The 18,081-nt window shown below is 51.4% G+C and overlaps 7 protein-coding genes across 7 annotated transcripts; 4 read left to right on the top strand and 3 right to left on the bottom strand.

Moving 5' to 3' along the window:
- Nucleotides 1-3,075: 3,075 nt before the first annotated feature.
- On the top strand, nucleotides 3,076-4,390 carry PV08_01489 (uncharacterized protein; the record flags this gene model as incomplete). The annotated part of the gene is made up of 4 exons (XM_016375850.1): nucleotides 3,076-3,414; nucleotides 3,529-3,832; nucleotides 4,015-4,104; nucleotides 4,245-4,390. 4 exons carry the CDS (start codon nucleotides 3,076-3,078, stop codon nucleotides 4,388-4,390), a joined length of 879 nt encoding a protein of 292 aa, XP_016241126.1.
- Nucleotides 4,391-5,061: 671 nt separating this feature from the next.
- PV08_01488 (uncharacterized protein) lies at nucleotides 5,062-6,618 on the bottom strand (the record flags this gene model as incomplete). Its single annotated transcript, XM_016375849.1, has 2 exons — nucleotides 5,062-6,123; nucleotides 6,187-6,618. 2 exons carry the CDS (start codon nucleotides 6,616-6,618, stop codon nucleotides 5,062-5,064), a joined length of 1,494 nt encoding a protein of 497 aa, XP_016241125.1.
- Nucleotides 6,619-8,636: 2,018 nt separating this feature from the next.
- Nucleotides 8,637-9,443, top strand: PV08_01487 (uncharacterized protein; the record flags this gene model as incomplete). Its single annotated transcript, XM_016375848.1, has 1 exon — nucleotides 8,637-9,443. One exon carries the CDS (start codon nucleotides 8,637-8,639, stop codon nucleotides 9,441-9,443), a length of 807 nt encoding a protein of 268 aa, XP_016241124.1.
- A 95-nt stretch (nucleotides 9,444-9,538) lies between these two features.
- PV08_01486 (uncharacterized protein) lies at nucleotides 9,539-10,459 on the bottom strand (the record flags this gene model as incomplete). The annotated part of the gene is made up of 1 exon (XM_016375847.1): nucleotides 9,539-10,459. One exon carries the CDS (start codon nucleotides 10,457-10,459, stop codon nucleotides 9,539-9,541), a length of 921 nt encoding a protein of 306 aa, XP_016241123.1.
- A 927-nt stretch (nucleotides 10,460-11,386) lies between these two features.
- PV08_01485 (uncharacterized protein) lies at nucleotides 11,387-12,027 on the top strand (the record flags this gene model as incomplete). Its single annotated transcript, XM_016375846.1, has 3 exons — nucleotides 11,387-11,551; nucleotides 11,701-11,787; nucleotides 11,926-12,027. 3 exons carry the CDS (start codon nucleotides 11,387-11,389, stop codon nucleotides 12,025-12,027), a joined length of 354 nt encoding a protein of 117 aa, XP_016241122.1.
- A 488-nt stretch (nucleotides 12,028-12,515) lies between these two features.
- On the bottom strand, nucleotides 12,516-13,513 carry PV08_01484 (uncharacterized protein; the record flags this gene model as incomplete). Its single annotated transcript, XM_016375845.1, has 2 exons — nucleotides 12,516-13,420; nucleotides 13,477-13,513. 2 exons carry the CDS (start codon nucleotides 13,511-13,513, stop codon nucleotides 12,516-12,518), a joined length of 942 nt encoding a protein of 313 aa, XP_016241121.1.
- Nucleotides 13,514-14,040: 527 nt separating this feature from the next.
- PV08_01483 (uncharacterized protein) lies at nucleotides 14,041-15,219 on the top strand (the record flags this gene model as incomplete). Its single annotated transcript, XM_016375844.1, has 2 exons — nucleotides 14,041-14,175; nucleotides 14,236-15,219. 2 exons carry the CDS (start codon nucleotides 14,041-14,043, stop codon nucleotides 15,217-15,219), a joined length of 1,119 nt encoding a protein of 372 aa, XP_016241120.1.
- Between the last annotated feature and the right edge of the window lie 2,862 nt (nucleotides 15,220-18,081).

Here is an 18,081-nt window from a genome sequence, read left to right as displayed (position 1 = left end):
TCTGGATATACTCAGAACCATCCTGTTCTGACCTCTTTTGATGACACGCACCAACTCGAAGAAAATGAGGAGTTCTAAAGAACTTACATTATGTGCATAAAGGCTCTGCCAGTGCCGGCGCATCGCCCCGCGCCGCAGACTTTCCAATCGGGATCGACGTCTTAGCGAGAGCCCAGACGCACAGCGTAACACGCTATTAAAGCAAATCTGGGGAACAGAATCGTCGATATCGGATGCTGGCATGCTGCAAATCGCCATAGAAGGCATCATCCTCGCCTGGACCCCGCCAGGAATTCGTACAATCTATTTGTTGTTCGAAGAATCTCGTCATGATGGTTGCCTTCTTGTACATCGGCCTGCTTAATACACGTCGACCGGATGTTGACGAAAGGGCGCGCCCAACTGAAGTCAAAACTTAATGGGTTCAGTGAACTTACCAAGCGCTCGCGTTCACGTCGGCGGCGAGTCCTGCACTCAGAAATGTTACAACCTTGGCAGGGGATGTTCAAACTGGTTGCTATCTCCCGCCGTATTCGGTTCGTGTGAGTCCCTTGCAGCCAAAGGCCTGTAGGCTTCGCTACCACTTGGGATAGACTTTTACCGGGAGGTGCTCAAAAAGAGAACAGTAAGCTGCTACGATTCCGCCGCATCTTTAAGCCGCGCCTGAAGTTGTTCCTCACTTTCTGCGCTTTGGCGAGCTTCTTGGAAATATTCTACCTCTCCCGGACATTTCTTTCCTCTCTTGATTCGAGCATCTCACCTCAATCCGGACGGCCACGAATATTCCTTGCCAGTACGCACTGGAACAATGAGGCTATCACAAGGGATCATTGGAACGCAGCTGTTCTAGAAATTGTGCGAGAAATCGGCGTTGAAAACATCTATATATCCACATATGAGAGCGGGAGCTGGCACGACTCCAAAGGTGCGTTGAGAGAGCTCGGCGCCGAGTTGGAACGGCCTGGGGTATCTAAAACAATCATCTTGGATGAGACAACGATGAGATAGGGAAACCCGCAGCAGCATCTGGTTGGATTGACACATCCCGTGACAAGAAAGAATTGAGGAGAATCCCATACCTGTCGAGGTTGCGGAATTTGTCGCTCAAACCACTTCACCATATGAAAAAGTCTGGCACAAAGTATGATTGTGTTTTCTTCCTCAATGATGTCGTCTTCAAGCTCAGTAAAACAGATTCTCCTTACTATCTTACGGACATTGACACGGTTTAGATTGATGACTATCGAAAACTCCTGAACACGAATGGCGGTAGCTATGCAACTGCTTGCGCCCTAGACTTTGCAAAGCCTCCTCGCTACTATGATACGTTTGCGCTTCGCGATTCTGATGGCGAGGAGTGCCTGACGCAAACATGGCCCTGGTTCAGATCTCGCGCGTCGCGACAGGCGGTCATCGAGAACCGCCCTGTACCTGTGCTGGAATGGCATGGTCCTGATGGACGCAACCCCTTTCTATCATGTGGACTCATCCCTCGGATTCAGGGGCATCTCGGACAGCCTTGCGCAGAGACACGTCGAGGGCTCCGAGTGTTGCCTTGTTCACGCGGATAATCCTCTTACCACCTCCGAAGGTGTATGGCTCAATCCTAACGTGCGAGTTAGCTATAGCGAGTCTGCATATGCAGCCGTCCATGGACGCTTTTCTTGGCTGAAAATGAGTGAGTTCATCTGTGGAATCTGGGGGAATCGCATACTGCGATATACTACGACAACCTGGTTCAAGAAGAGGATTGTTCTCCACCACCTTCACGCCTGGGAACGAGAAACACCAGAGAACCAAGAGCCGGGCGCGTATTGCTTGATCAACGAAATCCAAGTTCTTGTATCGAACGGGTGCGCGCATGTATGATGGTCAAATCCCCGAGCGTGAACTTCATACCGAACACTAGACCACCAGTGGTTTTGCGGAGCGCCACAAACCACCAGTCGTTGTACGCAAAGAGTCTCTTCGAGGCGCAACACCGATTCTTGAGGCGCCCTTATTGCTCCCCGGGGCGGGGGTCATTATACCGCAGAATGTTTCGATACTGTCACTAATCTTTACCTGGTGTATTCGTCCGGGATGCATGAAGACCTGTGACGAGGGCCAACAGGAGCCTCAAGAGCTTCTTATGGCCATTGCTTGCTGCCAAATATAAAGGCGGGGTTGATCGTTAAGAAAGTTGATATTGACACTTTCTGTCGAGATGAAGTGCTTTGCGAAGAGTACAAGTCCATGCTCTGCAGCATACGACAAGGCTGCTCTCCGACACCTGATTTATCATTAGTCGTCGGACTGAGTGTTCCGGAGGCTCTGCACTTAACCATAATCAGTCTAGCTTGGACTTCAGTGACATTCGCAGCGTGCTTTGTGTCTCTTCTACGAGTACCACGGACCTTGGGAACCTCCACAATCGTGCTCGTCCATGGTCCGGTGAAGTCATGTTTACCATTCTCAGTCACAGGTGACATGTTGGTCGGAGACGAGATCCCTTCCTCGGCGTTTGACGGAGCCTTCAGAATATTTCCGCCAACCAGCAACAAACCAGGCTTGATTTAATACCGATGACCTGACATCACTCACCACATTTATTAGATCAGAGTCTGTCAACAGCTCCGAGATGTCAATGACAGTTGATCAACTATCCCAGACGGGATGGATGTGGTACAATCTCAGAAAGTTCGGTACTAGAGAGGTACAAGCAGGACTCCGAGTCCGTGGTCTTGTGATTTACACAACGTCGTTCCGCCGAAGTCATTATATCACTTCATTCATGATCAGTGTCTTGTCTCACGCTGGCAAGGGAACGTTTCTTTTGCTTTCGGAGCGATAATCCACTGATGTCAATCTCTGGCGGGCGGTCCTATCCTCCCAGTATCATTTCGTCTCGTCTCGAATGATATATTGTCTTGTTCTCCATCTCCCTCTCCCTATCTCTTCTTTCCCCGAATACATGTGTCATTGTGCAATATTGCTCACCACTTGACTGGTTTTTTCTACTCAATTATATAGGTATTCGCGACGGTCCACCTCGCCGGTCTTGTGGCCAAAACTACTACTTCATACATACTAAGCATGCCACGAAGCTGGACTCCCACATCCCTCCAGGGACACAGCGCGCTCCGGTCGAGGGATGGAGCTCGGGACTACCCTTTTGCAGGCGAGGAGCAGGCCCGGAGAGAAGAGTCGAAACGGCGACGCGCGAGACAGCACTTTGTTGCGGCACTCGGTGAATTCGTTGGGACCGTGCTGTTCCTTTGGTTCTCGTTTGCCATCGGACAAACCGCCGCTTCGACTGGCGATGTCGCAGGGACATCTTCCCAAATCGTTCTGACGAGCTTGGGGTTTGGATTCTCATTGCTCGTCAACGTTTGGGTCTTTTACAGAATATCAGGTGGATTGTTCAATCCAGCTGTACGTCTCCCCTTGCTCCGGACCCTAGCTGCGGGGTTCTTATGTCCCCTGACCCAATCCCCTACGCATACATGAAGAGAGACTAAACAGCACCTTTATCTTTCTATACCATAGGTCACCCTTGGCATGGTCATAACTGGAAACCTACCATGGCTCCGTGGTCTCCTGCTTCTACCAGCCCAGTTACTGGGCGGCATGGTCGCCGCCGCCCTGGTCAAATGCATGTTTCCTCCGAAAGACCTCGCCTTCAACACCCTCTTGATGAACGGCACTACACCGGCACAGGGGGTCTTTATCGAAATGTTCCTGACTGCATTGTTGGTCTTCACCGTTCTAATGCTGGCTGCTGAGAAGCAACGGTCCACGTTCGTGGCTCCGGTGGGGATTGGTCTGGCATTGTTCGTGGCGATGATGGCTGGTATGTTACGCAACCTCCTGAGTTCCAACGTTCCTCAACACCGATTGAGTTTGCCCAACCACTTCTTACCCAGGTAAACTTTTTCATCCGTCATTCCTCGTTCTTCACCTTTTTTTTTTTTTTTTTGTGTTTGGCCCTTTCAGAAGGCACGGGGCGCTAATGCATTCTCTCAAACTAAATAGGTATCCGTTGGACCGGTGCATCCCTCAACCCTGCACGAAGTCTCGGCCCAGCCGTGGCCACGCCGCATTTCCCAGGATATCATTACATTTGTAAGTTGGCCTTTTCTCATATCCGTGTGTCATCCGTGTGTCATCCGTGGGTGCGTGTGCGTATGTGTGCGTACTCACTGGCTTATTGCATCTCGTGTACTGAACAAGAAACGGGGTATACTGACATTGCCATGCGATAGACTGGTTCGGCCCCATCATGGGCGCTCTGGTAGCGGGTGGATACTACAGGTTCGTCAAGTGGTTGCACTACGAAGACGCGAATCCAGGCCAGGATGCCATCGATGAGAGGGAGAAAGAGAAAGAAGAAGAAACAACTCAGTCGTAATCTTCTTTCACTTTGTTCGTGGGGCGAATTGAGAGTGAGGATGAGAGAGAGAATCAGACATCTCTGACCTCTCAAGAGGGGAAAAACTACACGTATCCAACAAAAAAGGAGAGGAAAACGACCAGTACTTAAGGAAAACAGCAATAGCTGGGGCGACCACCGAAGATACCTGTGGCTCTCTCGTAATACCTAGGTACCATTTCCAAAGATGCGGCGCCGATACGTGGGAGAGAGCACTGATTTGAATTTGATCTGATTTCGTTTGGCTGGATATCATGCTTTGACTTGGTCTCATGCTCATTCTTCTCCCTATCATTGTAAATACATCATTAATGGTACATACAAACTACACCACTCTTGGGAATCGTCCGTGGTATCAACTAAGGACGCAAAGCATGTCAAAACGATGAACAAAGGAAATATTTGACCGGTAAACTCGAGGAAAAGGCACCTAGCAACACGTAGACTGAAAAAAGCAAACCCAAATAACAAACAAAACAAAACAACACGAAGGAAAGTAAAGCACGCGTCTCCCCCCATCATACAACCACCAGGTGTGTCAACATTGAAACATTCGACGGTCGGTCATCATGGCTTTGGGGCGGCATAGGTAGTAGGGAGGGCCTCCAAGTGTGACAGCCATCCTGCCGCGTCGGTTCGGGCCGCCGTGATTAATTCCAGGTCTGCAACTTCTTCTTCTCGTGCGATGTAGCAGAGCCGTTAACACCAGCAGCAGCAGCAGCAGCGCCGCCGCCGCCTTCTTGAGATGGCATCTTGATCATCCAGTTTGGCGGAGCGATACCCGTCTGTTCGTGGATCGTGCTCAACAATGGCGGGAGAGATTGCATGATATTCTTGATCGGCGCGATGCCTGCTGCGTCGGCGGCGTTGCCGGCGCCTGCGCCATCGGTATTCCACACCGTGATCTTGGGCTGAAGGCCTTGGATGGCCTTGGCGTTTGCGTTGGCGAGCTTCTCGAACGTGCTCTCCTTGATCATCATGTACGTGAGGAGGCCTTGCGGTCCGCCGAACGCGTCGGCGAGGGACTTGTACGCTTCCGCTTGGGCCTTGGTGGCTTCGGCCTCGCGCATGCGGGCGTGGTACGTTGCGTCGGCCTCTTTCATCTGTCGCTCCACGGTGGCTTGGATCTGTCGCTGCTGCTTGAACAGCTGCGCGTCGGCGTTTTGTTTCTCGGCGTACGCTTGCGCGTCGGCCTTCTTGCTGTCTCGGTAGTAGTTGGCATCGGCTTCGCGCTCCGCCGTCTCCTTGGCGATCTGCGCACGCACGAGATCCTTTGCTCGGAGTCGCTCAAGCTCGGTGGCGGCTTTCTTGGTTTCGACCTCCTTCTGAAGCTCGGCATCACGAGCCTCGGCCGCGCGACGTGCTTTGATTTGCGCCATTTGGATGCCCATGTCGAGTTCTGTCTGACGGTTCGTAAGTTCTGCGTCGGCTTGCGCCTTGTCGGCCTTGCGCTTGGTCTCGAGGACTGCTGTTTCGGCTTCGATCTTGGAGATTTCTTGCTTGGTGTGGCCTCGCTTCGAGGCCTCGCCGATTTCTCCACGCATGCGCGCTTCAGCGACATCGATACGCGCTTGGTTCGAAGCCCCCTCGTGGGCTTTGCGAGAAAGGAAGGCAAAATATTCGGAGCCCGGAGTATCTTGGAGTTCTTTGACGTTGGCATTGTAGATGCATAGACCGAATTGGTCAAGTTCTTTTTGTACGTTCTCAATGACCTAATGGAACATTGTCAATCATCAACGTATTCTGAGAAATAGGCACCGTTTGGAAATGCATACCTTTTGCTTGAATACTTGACGTTCCTTGAAAATCTCCTCCATGGTCATGGAGGACACGATGACACGTGTTTCACCCTCGATAATGCCCTTGACAATATCCTGGACATGGCTGCGCTGAGTTGGTACGATAGCTGTACCTGGTTTCGAAGAATTCGTGGATGTTCCGTCGGGGTTGCCGCTCAGGAGAAGCGCATATTTCTTGAGTGCGTCAGGCTTGTTGTCTGGACCAATGGTGAAGACGGCAGGTAGGGCGAATTGAAGTTTCTCGATTGTCATGGCCTGTAGGTTGAGAGAGAAGTCGAATGGCGAGACCGAGATTCTGGCTACGCGTTGCCATGGAAAAACGAAAGCCTTTTTGACGATGCGAACATCTTCAATGTTGGCGCCGGTAACCACGAGGTACTCGTTGGCGTTGGAGATGTGATACCACATGGCTGGCATACGGATCTGAATGAATGTGTAGGAAGGAGGGATATAAGTGCGCGAGGCGATGGATGGGTTCAAATGATTTGTTCAAGGCAATTGAAAGAATGAAGACTCGGAAGCGGCTTGGTTCAGTGACTTCCCAACCTGTAGTGACTTTGCAGGGTTGGTGCTCTTGAAGGTGAAGCACAAATAGACATAGCAGGGAAGAAAAGGTAAGGGGTATATATGTCTTCAAGGCACTCTGAGTAAATGAATGACACTGCTTGCCGAGGAGAATGACTTTCAATACTCACCCCTGTAACACAAACGGAGTCCAAACAACAGCCTGGTGCACGGCCACATGAGCTGCCTTGTTGGATCCAGAGGAGTGTCTTGATGGCGCCCTTACTAAACGCAGGTGTCCAACACTATCGACCTATCTGTACAGGCCCTGACATCGGCACTCACATTTCATAGCCCCCAGCATTCCACACCGGGTTCTCGGAGGAGCGGGCCAAACTAAGAGCAGCTAAAGCGGATCTCTGCCCTGTCTAAGCAAGGCAGAACGTGCAGAGCGTTGTTCTGGAAACCTACCAAGAACGTCAGGTGGTCAGATGATCCAGAGTCTGCCCTTGGCTTTGCTTTTTGTGAGGAAGATCCGGATACGTCGTTGTCTTCGGTATTCTGGTGCCGATGACTTTGTGTGGGAGCCGACAGCATGTCTCCACGTTTACAGCTGATTGGAGGCTGAGCATCCTAGAGAATGCAAGGCAGCCTCTGAGGTTCGCATACTGCTTTGTTGCGCGAGAAGCCGCTTCTCTCGGGCGGTGCAGAAGCAATGACCGGTAGCCGGCACGCGATGATCACTAGGGATTCTCTTCGCGAGCACACTAAAGTCTTGGAGCATGAGAAGTCCGTCACAGCGTAGACACCGCACATAGTCAGTCGAGTATTCACGGTACAGAGTTCAGATGACTCGAATCCAGTGGAGACATGTGGAACGCTTCAAGAGAGTGAAGATGAACGCTATGCGAGATGTGCTGATGCCTCGAGAAGAAATCCTTCGAGGTTATCGTTCTGAATGATGGACAGAGGGGGCTGCGGCAGGCTTAAAGCAGCGTTGCACCTTGGGTACGCCGGCCACAATCCTCGCCCTACAGTATCTCACCTACCTACCTATACCAGTGTAGTTATCAGGATGCAGATGCGAGGAGGAATGTGTTCGCGCAGGATCAATATTAACATCATGATGTTCAGGCCACCAGGCTGTCCTCTGTACCGCGTACAATCAGCTGTCGGTCCCATCAAAAGCGGCAAAGCGGCACTCATAACCAAGTCAGCCTTAGCACTGCCACGCGACCCAGACGACGGTTTGCTGTCCATCTCTCACCATACTTGACCCTCCTCTCCAGCCCTAAAATTCCGTGATCGGCTCATCTGATGATGGTCCGGGACAGTCGCAGCGCATGAGGGCGGGAACACAACGAGCATGCATCACAGTGCTACCCACCTGGTTGTGACATTGGGCCCCCATCCCCTAGCAGCTAGTGCAATACTACAAACGACCCCGGTTTAATGACTTTGATCAACAGCCTCATGTGATTTGGTTCATGTACGAAATCTACCTTGCACGATCCGAGACTATCAACCAAGCGGCACGGCATTATCACCGTCAGCCCGAGGTGAGATCGTAGAGAAGCCCAGTGCCTTTGCGAACTGGCGACACCGGTTTGAGGCTCCGGGCACAGATACGGTGCGGCTGAAACAACCCGAGTCTATTGTTGACTTCAAAGACGTCTCGGCAAGCAAACGACAACTTTGGTCTGTGCGAGCCCTTCCTCATTGCGTAAGTTACATCTGCCACCCATTGAAGAGGCTCACTTGAAATCACAAGTTTGGTGCGCCCGACTTGTTCAGAACCCCCCCTCTCATTCTCTACCTCTTCCACCGCCCGCACATAGCACTTGCGTAACGTCTGCCTTCATAGTCCAGGGAAATTGATCGTCGAATTCTGGACCTTCAAAGACAGATCTTTCGAGGCAGAAATGGTGGAGAAGAACACATACGAGCATAGTGCAGACGAAATGCCAACCGAGCGGATCCCGACCTATGAAGAGTCCGTGGCTACCCATGCCAATCCGACATCGATGGGAAGCTTAGGGAAGCAATCGAGATCAATGCCCTCCATGGTCCGGCAGGAACGGACTCGCCGAATTGAACAGCTCATCGTCAATTCGATCATTCCAATTTTCTCACTCAAGCTATCCAGCGGCTGCTCGTATTTGAGCATAATCATCTTGCCAGCAGACTCTCCATGCGCAAACGAGGATGTGACAGAACGAAACATTGTGACACCAGGTCCGCAGCCCCGGGAGTCACGAGCCGTTCTCACCCTCCAAGGGGAAGATAACTGCTCGTCGTTCTGGACACAGAATCCTGTGGTTCAAGAGTTGGAGTTTTTCTTACGTCAAGAGCTATCTGAGGAGCCGATGAGCTCGACTTCGCTTTTCGACAATCACCTGCAAGTTGAAATCCGAGGTCGGCCCACAGCTCCGTTGCCCCAACGACCTAAGCCCAAGTCGTGGTTGAAGCGAACCTTCGTACTTCCGGGGCCTGATCACGATCCGACGGGCGAGACCGGCAAGTGGAATCTTGGCTGGCGAAGTCCAGACTCAACGAGTCATCAGGACAGTGGTTGGAGGGCTAAAGAACGACGAAAAAATGTACTAAGGGACGAGTTGGCTGTACACACTCGGTTGGAAGACGTAAGCTTTCGAACAGAGAGTGAGATGGGTTTGCTTGAGACTAATACTGTGAAATGTCTCTGGATCGAGATTGAGCTCGGGGTATAAAAAGTATATATTGCGATACAACACATTGAGCCGCTGCGACCCCTGTGGTATCGTCAAATCCTTGCTATCAAGTATTTCCCCTGCTCTATAGAGAGTCATGGAACAAAAACCGTCCTGTCCTTCTTCGCTGCCCAGGCGTCCGCGGCATCTTCCAGCTTCCTCACCTTGAGATCCATCTTCGGCAATTTCGCCACCGCAGTGAGCAGGCCAGGCAGCTCCTTGCCAAAGTGCTGCATTGACCATGCCCCGGGCCCTGCGCCTCTCATTGTGAGGTTCTTGGACCGCAAGATGGCCGCTGGTAGAGGAGTATCCAGACCGGCTACAGATCCAATCTGGACGTACTGTGTCGGCACCGTGGACTTGAGGGCGGTGAAGAGAGCTGTGATGACAGGACCGTAAAGGTAGTCGAGTATGACATCGACATCGCCCAGGCCTGAGAAGTCCGTTTCAGCAGGATTACTTGCCAACACGATACTCTGATCGAGCTTCAGCGCGTCCATTTCTTTGGCGTTGCGCGCCACACCAATCACCTTCCCGGCACCCCTTTCGCGAACGAATTCGACGGCGACCTTGCCTGAGATCGCGGTCACCCCAACAATGACGACGGTGAAGTTCGGCGGAAGGTTCTCGACTCGTGCGGCCAGGGCCATCCACGAGCTCATGCCTGGGTTCAACAGGCCTGCAATCTGGACGGGGTCGGCGCCCTCTGGAACGGGTGTTATGGCGGCTTTGGGCACCGTCACGTACTCTGCAAAGCTGCCGCCCTTGAGAATGCTGTTAAAGTACACGACCTTTCCGTCTGGGGTGGTACCGACGCCATCAGATCCGGGTACGTAGGGAAGCCCGGCGTTCTTGCTGGTGTAGTGCTGGCCAGCGGCTTGCGAGCGGACGAGCTGATGCAAGCCAGCTGCTAGGACCTTGATGGTGACTTTGTCTGAGTCGGTGGTGGATGGGTCAGGGTGATCTGCTGAGAAGGCAGGAGGGGAGTCCCACGATTCTACAACAATCGCGCGCATGATCCAGATGGCGTGTGTATGGAGGGTATAGAATGTGTGGTAGGGTGAGAGGCGAGGAGAGGAGACCTGCAGGAGATAAGAATACTTGCGTTCAATATTTCAGATTAAGAGCAGAGTCAAGTTTTCGGGTGACGGAAACAGGAGGGGACGATGTTCGATGTTCATGCTTACCTGGAACCCTATTATATCTGTACTTCAGCAGCCCGGGATCGACGTTGCAATAATGCCCTGGCTTGAAACGGATAACGAAGCTTTGGCTACGCCTTGATTACAGCGGGAGCCTTTGTCAGCATTAGACAAATTCTCCGGCCACTGAGGGTCCATGTCTGCGTTCCTGCACTGGAGACGAAGGGGGTTTGTTGGAAATACTATTGGTCTCTGAGTGAGAGCCGTACTGTTGTCCCTCAAACCATCAGTCTAGCAAGTCCTCGTAGAACACACTGTAGATCGAGAGCGGGACGTTTGTTCCTTGCCGCCGACGGAGAGCTTCCATTTCTTTTCACGTGCGACCAGTGTATGGAACGGTGCGAGCACTCGAACGAGTCGTCAGTGTGATCGAAGTGTCATAGTCAAGAGCAAGCCAAGTTACCTCGAAAGAGCAGTTACGAGTTGATTACCTACCTACCTGAGTTAGTTAGATACTAGAGGTTCTCAGAGTAATGGGGAGGACCAACATAAGACGGAGCCTGTACGGATGACTAAAGAGGAACAAGTGACGTCGATCGTGGTGTATTTGTAGGGAGAATGTACTCCGTATTGAACATCGGTTCTGCCTCTCTCGACCGAGAGACAGAGAGAAAATAGGTGACTTACCGTACACAATCACCACGTCTGCACTGATACATCTCCCTCACGTACAGTGCAATCCTCGAGAGCGGGAATCGAATTTGAATTTACCCCAGATTCAAAATTGCAGCCTCCTCAAACATGGCACCATCCCAAATCCAGGTCGTCATCTCTTCGCTCCAACGACTCCTCAAGGAAGAAAACTCCTACTACAAGGAGCAAGAGCAACAGGAAGCCCGCATAGCGAAGTTGGAAAAGGACAAGACCGATGAAGATGGAAATCGTGAATTTACATTGAAGCAGGAGGTGAGAACTACTGACTACCCAACAACCACCTCCCATTTCCTTCCAACCCCCCCCCCCCCCCCAAAAAACCATCTTCTCCTTCATTCGTACACACCAGCTCGAACTTGACACGACCGGTATCTAACCTCAAGATTTGATAAACTCGGTAGCGTCAGGCCCTAGAAGAGACCAAAAAGGTCATTCCGACTCTGCGTGAGCGCATCACTAACACGAGGGAGAAACTCGAGAACATGCTCGTAAGTATTTATCCCGTCCCCGTTCTGTTCTTTGATCATTCGTCTGCGTTCCTATATCCATTCCTAGCCTCGCTCCCGAGGTAGGCCGGACGTGTACGCACTCCCCATGCTAACATTGTAATGCGATGCCCCATTCAGGATACAGCGGGGAGTGACGAGGAACGTGACGCTGCGGTTCAGGTACTCAAGGCGGCGAAAGAACAGCAAAAGAACGATCCTATTGCCGGTGTATCGACATAATCTGATTTCGTTCGCCCAACCGAAAAAAAGGGATCCCTGGCGATTCTTGTATGGAACATCCGGTCGCTTGTACATTACTGATCAAGAGCGACGCAAAAGAAAAATCCGAAATAAAAGCGCAATACGAAACGCTCTGAAAACGACAAGACCATTTTTGAGCGTCGATTGCCTGCCATCCGGGGACAGCAACTATTTCATGGATGGAGCTTCAGTCCACAAAGATACCTTGGCAAGTCGTCCCCTGGTGCGGTCAAGCGTACACGTTGCAAGAACGATATGGACAACGAATGCTTCTCTTGAGAAGTATGGCTAGCTCCAGAAAATCCTCACCCAAAGGTGTAATATCAGAATGATTCTTTGAAGAGCCATCGTCCAGGTCTTTCGATTCGAAGTAGTGAAACTCTCGCAAGGCTAAACTATCCCGATGTGAGAATCAGGCCATGTGTATACCTAGTGAGAGATCCAGACACTACTCCTCCCAGCTGCAACTACGTGGTGTCCATATCATCACCAATACGTGCTTCGCCTGCAACTGGACCTGCTTCCATATCGACATCCTCATCCACGGGTCTAGGTGTTCGCCCCGATCCTTCGGGCAAGGTCGTCGGTGTCATCACATTACTTCCGCGCGGATCTATGAGTGGCGTCAATGGATCACCCGGTCGCGGCGTTCCAGCATTGGACATGCCCTCTCTTCGACCTACGCCCAGCATGTTCTCGTCGTCGTCCCGGTCGCCTTCGTGCTCCTGGTCTGCACCGTCTTCGTCCTTTTCAGGCTCTTTCTCATCTCGGATAATCCTGCGCAACTTCATCCCTTCACTGACGACTTTCTCCAACTGCTCCCTTCTTTCCACCCACGCCTGTAGATGCTCTTGACCCTCGCGCTCCAATTCCTCGATCTCGGCCTTGAGCTTCTCAACATTGACGTGCTGCTCGTCGCGTGGCTTCAACGCGGCGTTCTTCGTGATCTTATCCGCCAGCACGTCGTAGGTCTTTCGTATGGCCAGGGTTTTCTGGGCTTCGTCCAGCTGCACTCGGAGCGTAGACGTATTGTCCCGCACCTCCTCTGCCGTTCTCTCGATTTTGGCCTTTTCTGCGACATAGCGTTCGCGTTCTCGCTCGTTGGCAGCTCGAAGGAATTGGATTCGCGCAATGCTGCTTTCGAACGCGGCAAAGTCTAGAATGACATCTTCGCGAAATCTTTGGATGTCCTTGAGGAATTGTTCATGCTGAGCTGCGGTTTCACCCGCTACGTTTTCCTGCGGCTCTTCCGACCCATCGCTCTTTCTAGCAAGGAAGGCATGGATAGGCGTCGTGGGCGCGAGGAGCCGTTTCGTCAGGCGTTTGAAGGGCCGTTCTTCGATACCAAGGAGTCTGGATGCGTGAAGTTTGTCTGTGTCACGTTGTGAGAATTTGATCAGGTCACCAAAAACTACTCGTCATAGGTACCTTCTTCAGCCTGGTCAAGAAGAGTGAACGTCGCCATCTTTGTCGGGTTGCAGGGCCAGTCCTTCGCTACGAGACAAGGAATGCCGGACTCAAAAAAGCGACTGGTATGGTGGTGGTTGGACAATGACAAGGGACAAGGCTGCGGCGGTGAGAGAGCGAGAGTGTGTGTGCGTGTGACGAGGCTGGAGTCCAGGCTCACTAACAAGTTAGGCTCCTCAGGTACCTATTCATTCCACGAGAACCTCCAGACACTCTCCCACCGCTCCCCCACAGTTTTCACTTCACATTCGACTCACAACCCAGTGCCTACAGGTGCAACCATGTTTTGGCCTGGTCAAAGTTTTCTTGAATGGGCTTTATTCAAGTCAATAAGAGAAGTGACATCCTATTGTCCTGAGAAAACTTGAATCATCACACACCTTCTCTTCTCAGCTTACACCCTGTCCGTAACAACCCATACCGACCAATCTACCCATCCTTCGCTTCCTCCTCCTCTACTTCGACAGCCTCTACGTCGACAGCCTCTACGTCCACAGCCTCTACGTCCACAGCCTCCCCTTCACCATGCCTGCAGACAGTCTACTAGACATCTGCATTCGTGCCTGCGCGAAGCGACGGGCATTCCTCCCCTCTGTCGGTGACTTGCCATATGAGTTGGTACGTCCGATTCTCGCTAAAATCGAGTCTCCGGAGCACTTGGTATGTGTCCTTCGTATCCCCCGCATTCGGCCTATGTACCATACTAATCTAGTCCTTCAGCATCAAATTGAACAAGCCTCACCCCAAATTGTTGGTGAAGACGCTGAATTATGGCTCAACTTTATCAAACGAGACATCCCAGATTGGCATCTCAAACCCCACCAACCTGCAAACCCGAAGAATTGGTACAAGGTGTACCGTAAACTGCAAGCAGACAACCAACGCTCGCGTGCCCAGACGGAAGAGGACCTCAAAGCCGCATTCGCCAACATTCAGAGTGAGAAAGAGCGCAACACCACGATCATCGCTAAGAGACAACATCTCCCCCTCCAGACACCATCGAGAAAGGCCGTGATCCACTGGAACTACATCAGCGGCAAGACAGGCAGCAAAGGTGCACACAAGATGACGCTAATGGAGAAGATCCGAAAAGAGACTCGGAATGCGAGAATATCGAAGATGAAGAGACCTACGCATGAGTTGCAGAAGAGAGCCACCACGGTCAAGACAGCGCCGCTGGCATTTGTAGAGGATGTGAAGCGCAAGGCTGAGGCAGCAAGACCACTTCCACCACCTCAATCTCCTCCCACTAGAGGGGCTGCTGCTACCACTACTCCAACGAGGATGTCCGCAAGGCCGACAGCGCCGCGAACTTCGAGACCGCCAATGCATGCCCCAAAACCCAAAGTGCAACCGCTTCACCAATCCTACGATCTCACAGCAGATAGGGAGGCAAGGCTGCGTGCACTGAAACTCGGTGGCCCTCGCCCTACTCCGCCGACGCCAGCGTCGGCTCCAACAGTACAGCAGAGGGCGCCAGGAGGAGGTGGATTGACGGCGAACTTTTTGGAAGACTCTGACGATGAGGATGACCGACGAGTCCAGCAACCACGGAGGGGCCTGAAAGCCAACCACGACGATCGACGTCCGCCCTCTACCAACGCAGTGGCTGACAGACCACCCCAAGGCCAAACACTTAAGAGGAAACAACCCCCGTCAATGTTCATGTCGACTTCAAAGAGAGTTGCGAGACCAATAGGATAGTTTTTGCAGTGGTTTTTTTCTTGGTTGCGGGCAACCAGCAAGGCAATGATTGAGACATGCAAGGCGTTGGTGGTGCATAAGGTATTGAGTACCATCTTGAGTACTTTGAGCGATTCACATGGAGATGGAAACTTGATGGGACAGCAAGCGATACTTTACGGACAAGTACTATTCTAAGTACTGTGAACGAATCACGGTGAGATGGAGACTCGATGGAACAACAAGAGATATTTTAGAGACTGGTTTGAGAATATGATGCACTGGTGAGCATTGGAATATGAACTAGTTGCAAAAACATACTTTACACCTTGACGTTCGCATGCCCTATGCTCGTGTGTAGGGGACGTACTTTTGTTCATTGCTAATTCATCCTTTTCTCCTGTCCATGTCCTAAGCCATGGTAATGGTAACGGTGATTGATACTCTTTTCTTGAGGATGGAAAAAAGGGTAATCTACGTCCCGTCTGCTTGGGGGTTGCTGGCGGTGGTATTCCTCAAGTATGGTAGGTACTGTGATGCAGCTGCTGCTTACGACTGGAGATGGGGGCATGTGGAAGAGTTGGGCCAGGCCAGGCAAAGTAAGGCGAGGTACCTTTGATTGTGTGTCTGTGTTCCTGTACAGGGGGAAAGTGTGGTTCTTTGGTCCGGGGGACTTCTTCAAACTAGCAACTCTTTGTTCACTCGGTACCCGTCTCCCACCCCCACGGTCTGCGAAGAAAAAGGGGCAAAAAAAAAACCCTCCTTGCGTATCGTGAAGTCTCCTCTCTCAACCACTCTCTATCTCTCTAATCTCTCTTCGGTGAGTTGCAGACCTGACTTTCTGGCACGGGCTCTGGATCTGCTCAGGCTTCATCCACTTGATCAAGAAGTCCAGTATGAGAGATCTGACCTGATCCGAGAGCCTCATCTGGTCTTGTCCTGTCTTGTCTTGCAACACCGTGCCCCATATGCCATATGCCCTGTCACCTCAACGTGCAACCTGCAAACCCCCCGCACCGCACCGCGCCGCACTTGAACCCACGCACTCCCAACTCCCCTCTTGACAGGGCGACCTCTTTCCCCCGGGCCCATTGTCTGGGTCGTGTCGGATTGATTCGGTCCAGAAAGAGGGTTATCGGCCTCCTCTCAGTGCAAGGACCAAGTGTAACGTATTTCCACCTTCGAGACCATAATCTTCAGCAGTCTTGTCGTCGGCCCTGGATGATGTCAATGTTAACTTTTTGTCCAAATTCAATTCCAAGATTCAGGAACTTGGCTGTAAGTCCAGAAGGTAATAAGAAGCAGGCAAAAGAAAAAAGACGAGAGGCAAGTACGAAGAAGCAAGGAGTGCCGGTAACATACATCTGTTTACCACCGTAGATCAATCTCTGTTGAACAGGTGGGATACCTTCTTTCTCTTCGACTCGTTCCTTGATTCGTGAGACCTAGAATATTATTCAGGATCGGCGTCAGTTTTTCCTTTCTGTTTCCTCTTTGTGTCTTGCGTCTCCTAGATGTGCTGTGTCTCGCAGGTATATATGTTCTCGGCACTCTCGGCTCTCGTCTCTTGTGTCTCATCATTTCAACATCTCATCTCTCGTCTTGTCGCTTCTCTTACATCCACCGCCGGAGCGATCCCCGGCAAAGTCAAGGAGCAGCAACCTCTTTTCCGCTTTTTGAGACGAGAGTGATTTCCGAAAGTATGATACGACAAGACGCTCAAATGGTCCTTGAGGGGTGCGAAATCCGGAGTAAAGACGAGCTGGAAGGGAACACACCTTGTAATCAGGTTCGATGTCGAGTTCGATTTCCTTGCCCGTGAGCGTTCGCACCCTAGAAAATCAGAACAAACCGAGTCTGCGTCAGCCCATGTCACTACAATTCACCCTAGCAGTAACAGAGAAAGAGAAAGGAGAGAGCGAAAGGGGGACCGGGCGAGACAGGGAAAGAAGGCACGCTCATTTCGACCGTATACATACTTGATCAACATGTTGAAATAGGTGTCGACGCCGACGAAGAAGAAGTAGTAGTAGTAGTAGTAGTAGTAGTAGTAGTAGTAGAAGGTAGTAGTAGAGATTCTCGATGGAGGGAACGGAAAGTAGGTGGGCAGTATTCGCCGCCAATCGTCAAAGTCTGGCGATCGTACGCTCGTGGGAGGCAAGAGAACGAGGACGTGGAAGAGTTGACGGCGTAGGGAACTCTTCTTTGCGAGCTGCAAGGAAGGTTGATCTCACAATCAGGAGAGTGTTGCAAGTCAGGTGGGAAGTGAGGTATCAAGCACCTCAAAAGTACGGAGCGCAGAGGATAGGCGCCAGACGACAGAGAAGGTCAATCAATCTCAAAGAGACTTGAGCGGGGGGAATGAAGTGAATACAATGTAACAAATAACAAACTTCCAGACATGAAATTCATTTGTAAACCCGCCGCAGCCTGGTGAACGATGGTGTCAGATTCCGACGCGGGGCAAGTCTCAGGTTCATCGCCCACTCACTCACTCCCTTTGCGCCGTCGGTACACCATACAATAGCTCCGTATAGTATGTACATACACTCCTACGGCCATAACTTCAGCCTCGTACGGATAACAATTATACTGATCAATGGACCCCCGTCTACAAATAACAAGTGCATAGCACACAGACTCAATAGGACATTTATGTTCTCGGATTTTCAATCTGCCAAAACTTTCAATTCTCACTCCGATTCCAGGCAGATAATGCTTGCAAGGAATGACAGACGCTTGAACGCATCCAAACAACTTTGCTTTCTCGTCAAATCCTACAAACCAGTAAAACGAACTGAATGGGGTATGAAGAAGGATAATATACAACAGATGAAAAGACCACCGCCTTCAAAGAAAGAAAACAAAACGCCTTTCCTGCCT

The sequence above is a fragment of the Exophiala spinifera genome, assembly GCF_000836115.1.
Source record: "Exophiala spinifera strain CBS 89968 unplaced genomic scaffold supercont1.1, whole genome shotgun sequence".
Classification (NCBI taxonomy): domain Eukaryota; kingdom Fungi; phylum Ascomycota; class Eurotiomycetes; order Chaetothyriales; family Herpotrichiellaceae; genus Exophiala; species Exophiala spinifera.
This window is presented reverse-complemented; position numbering and strand designations above follow the sequence as displayed.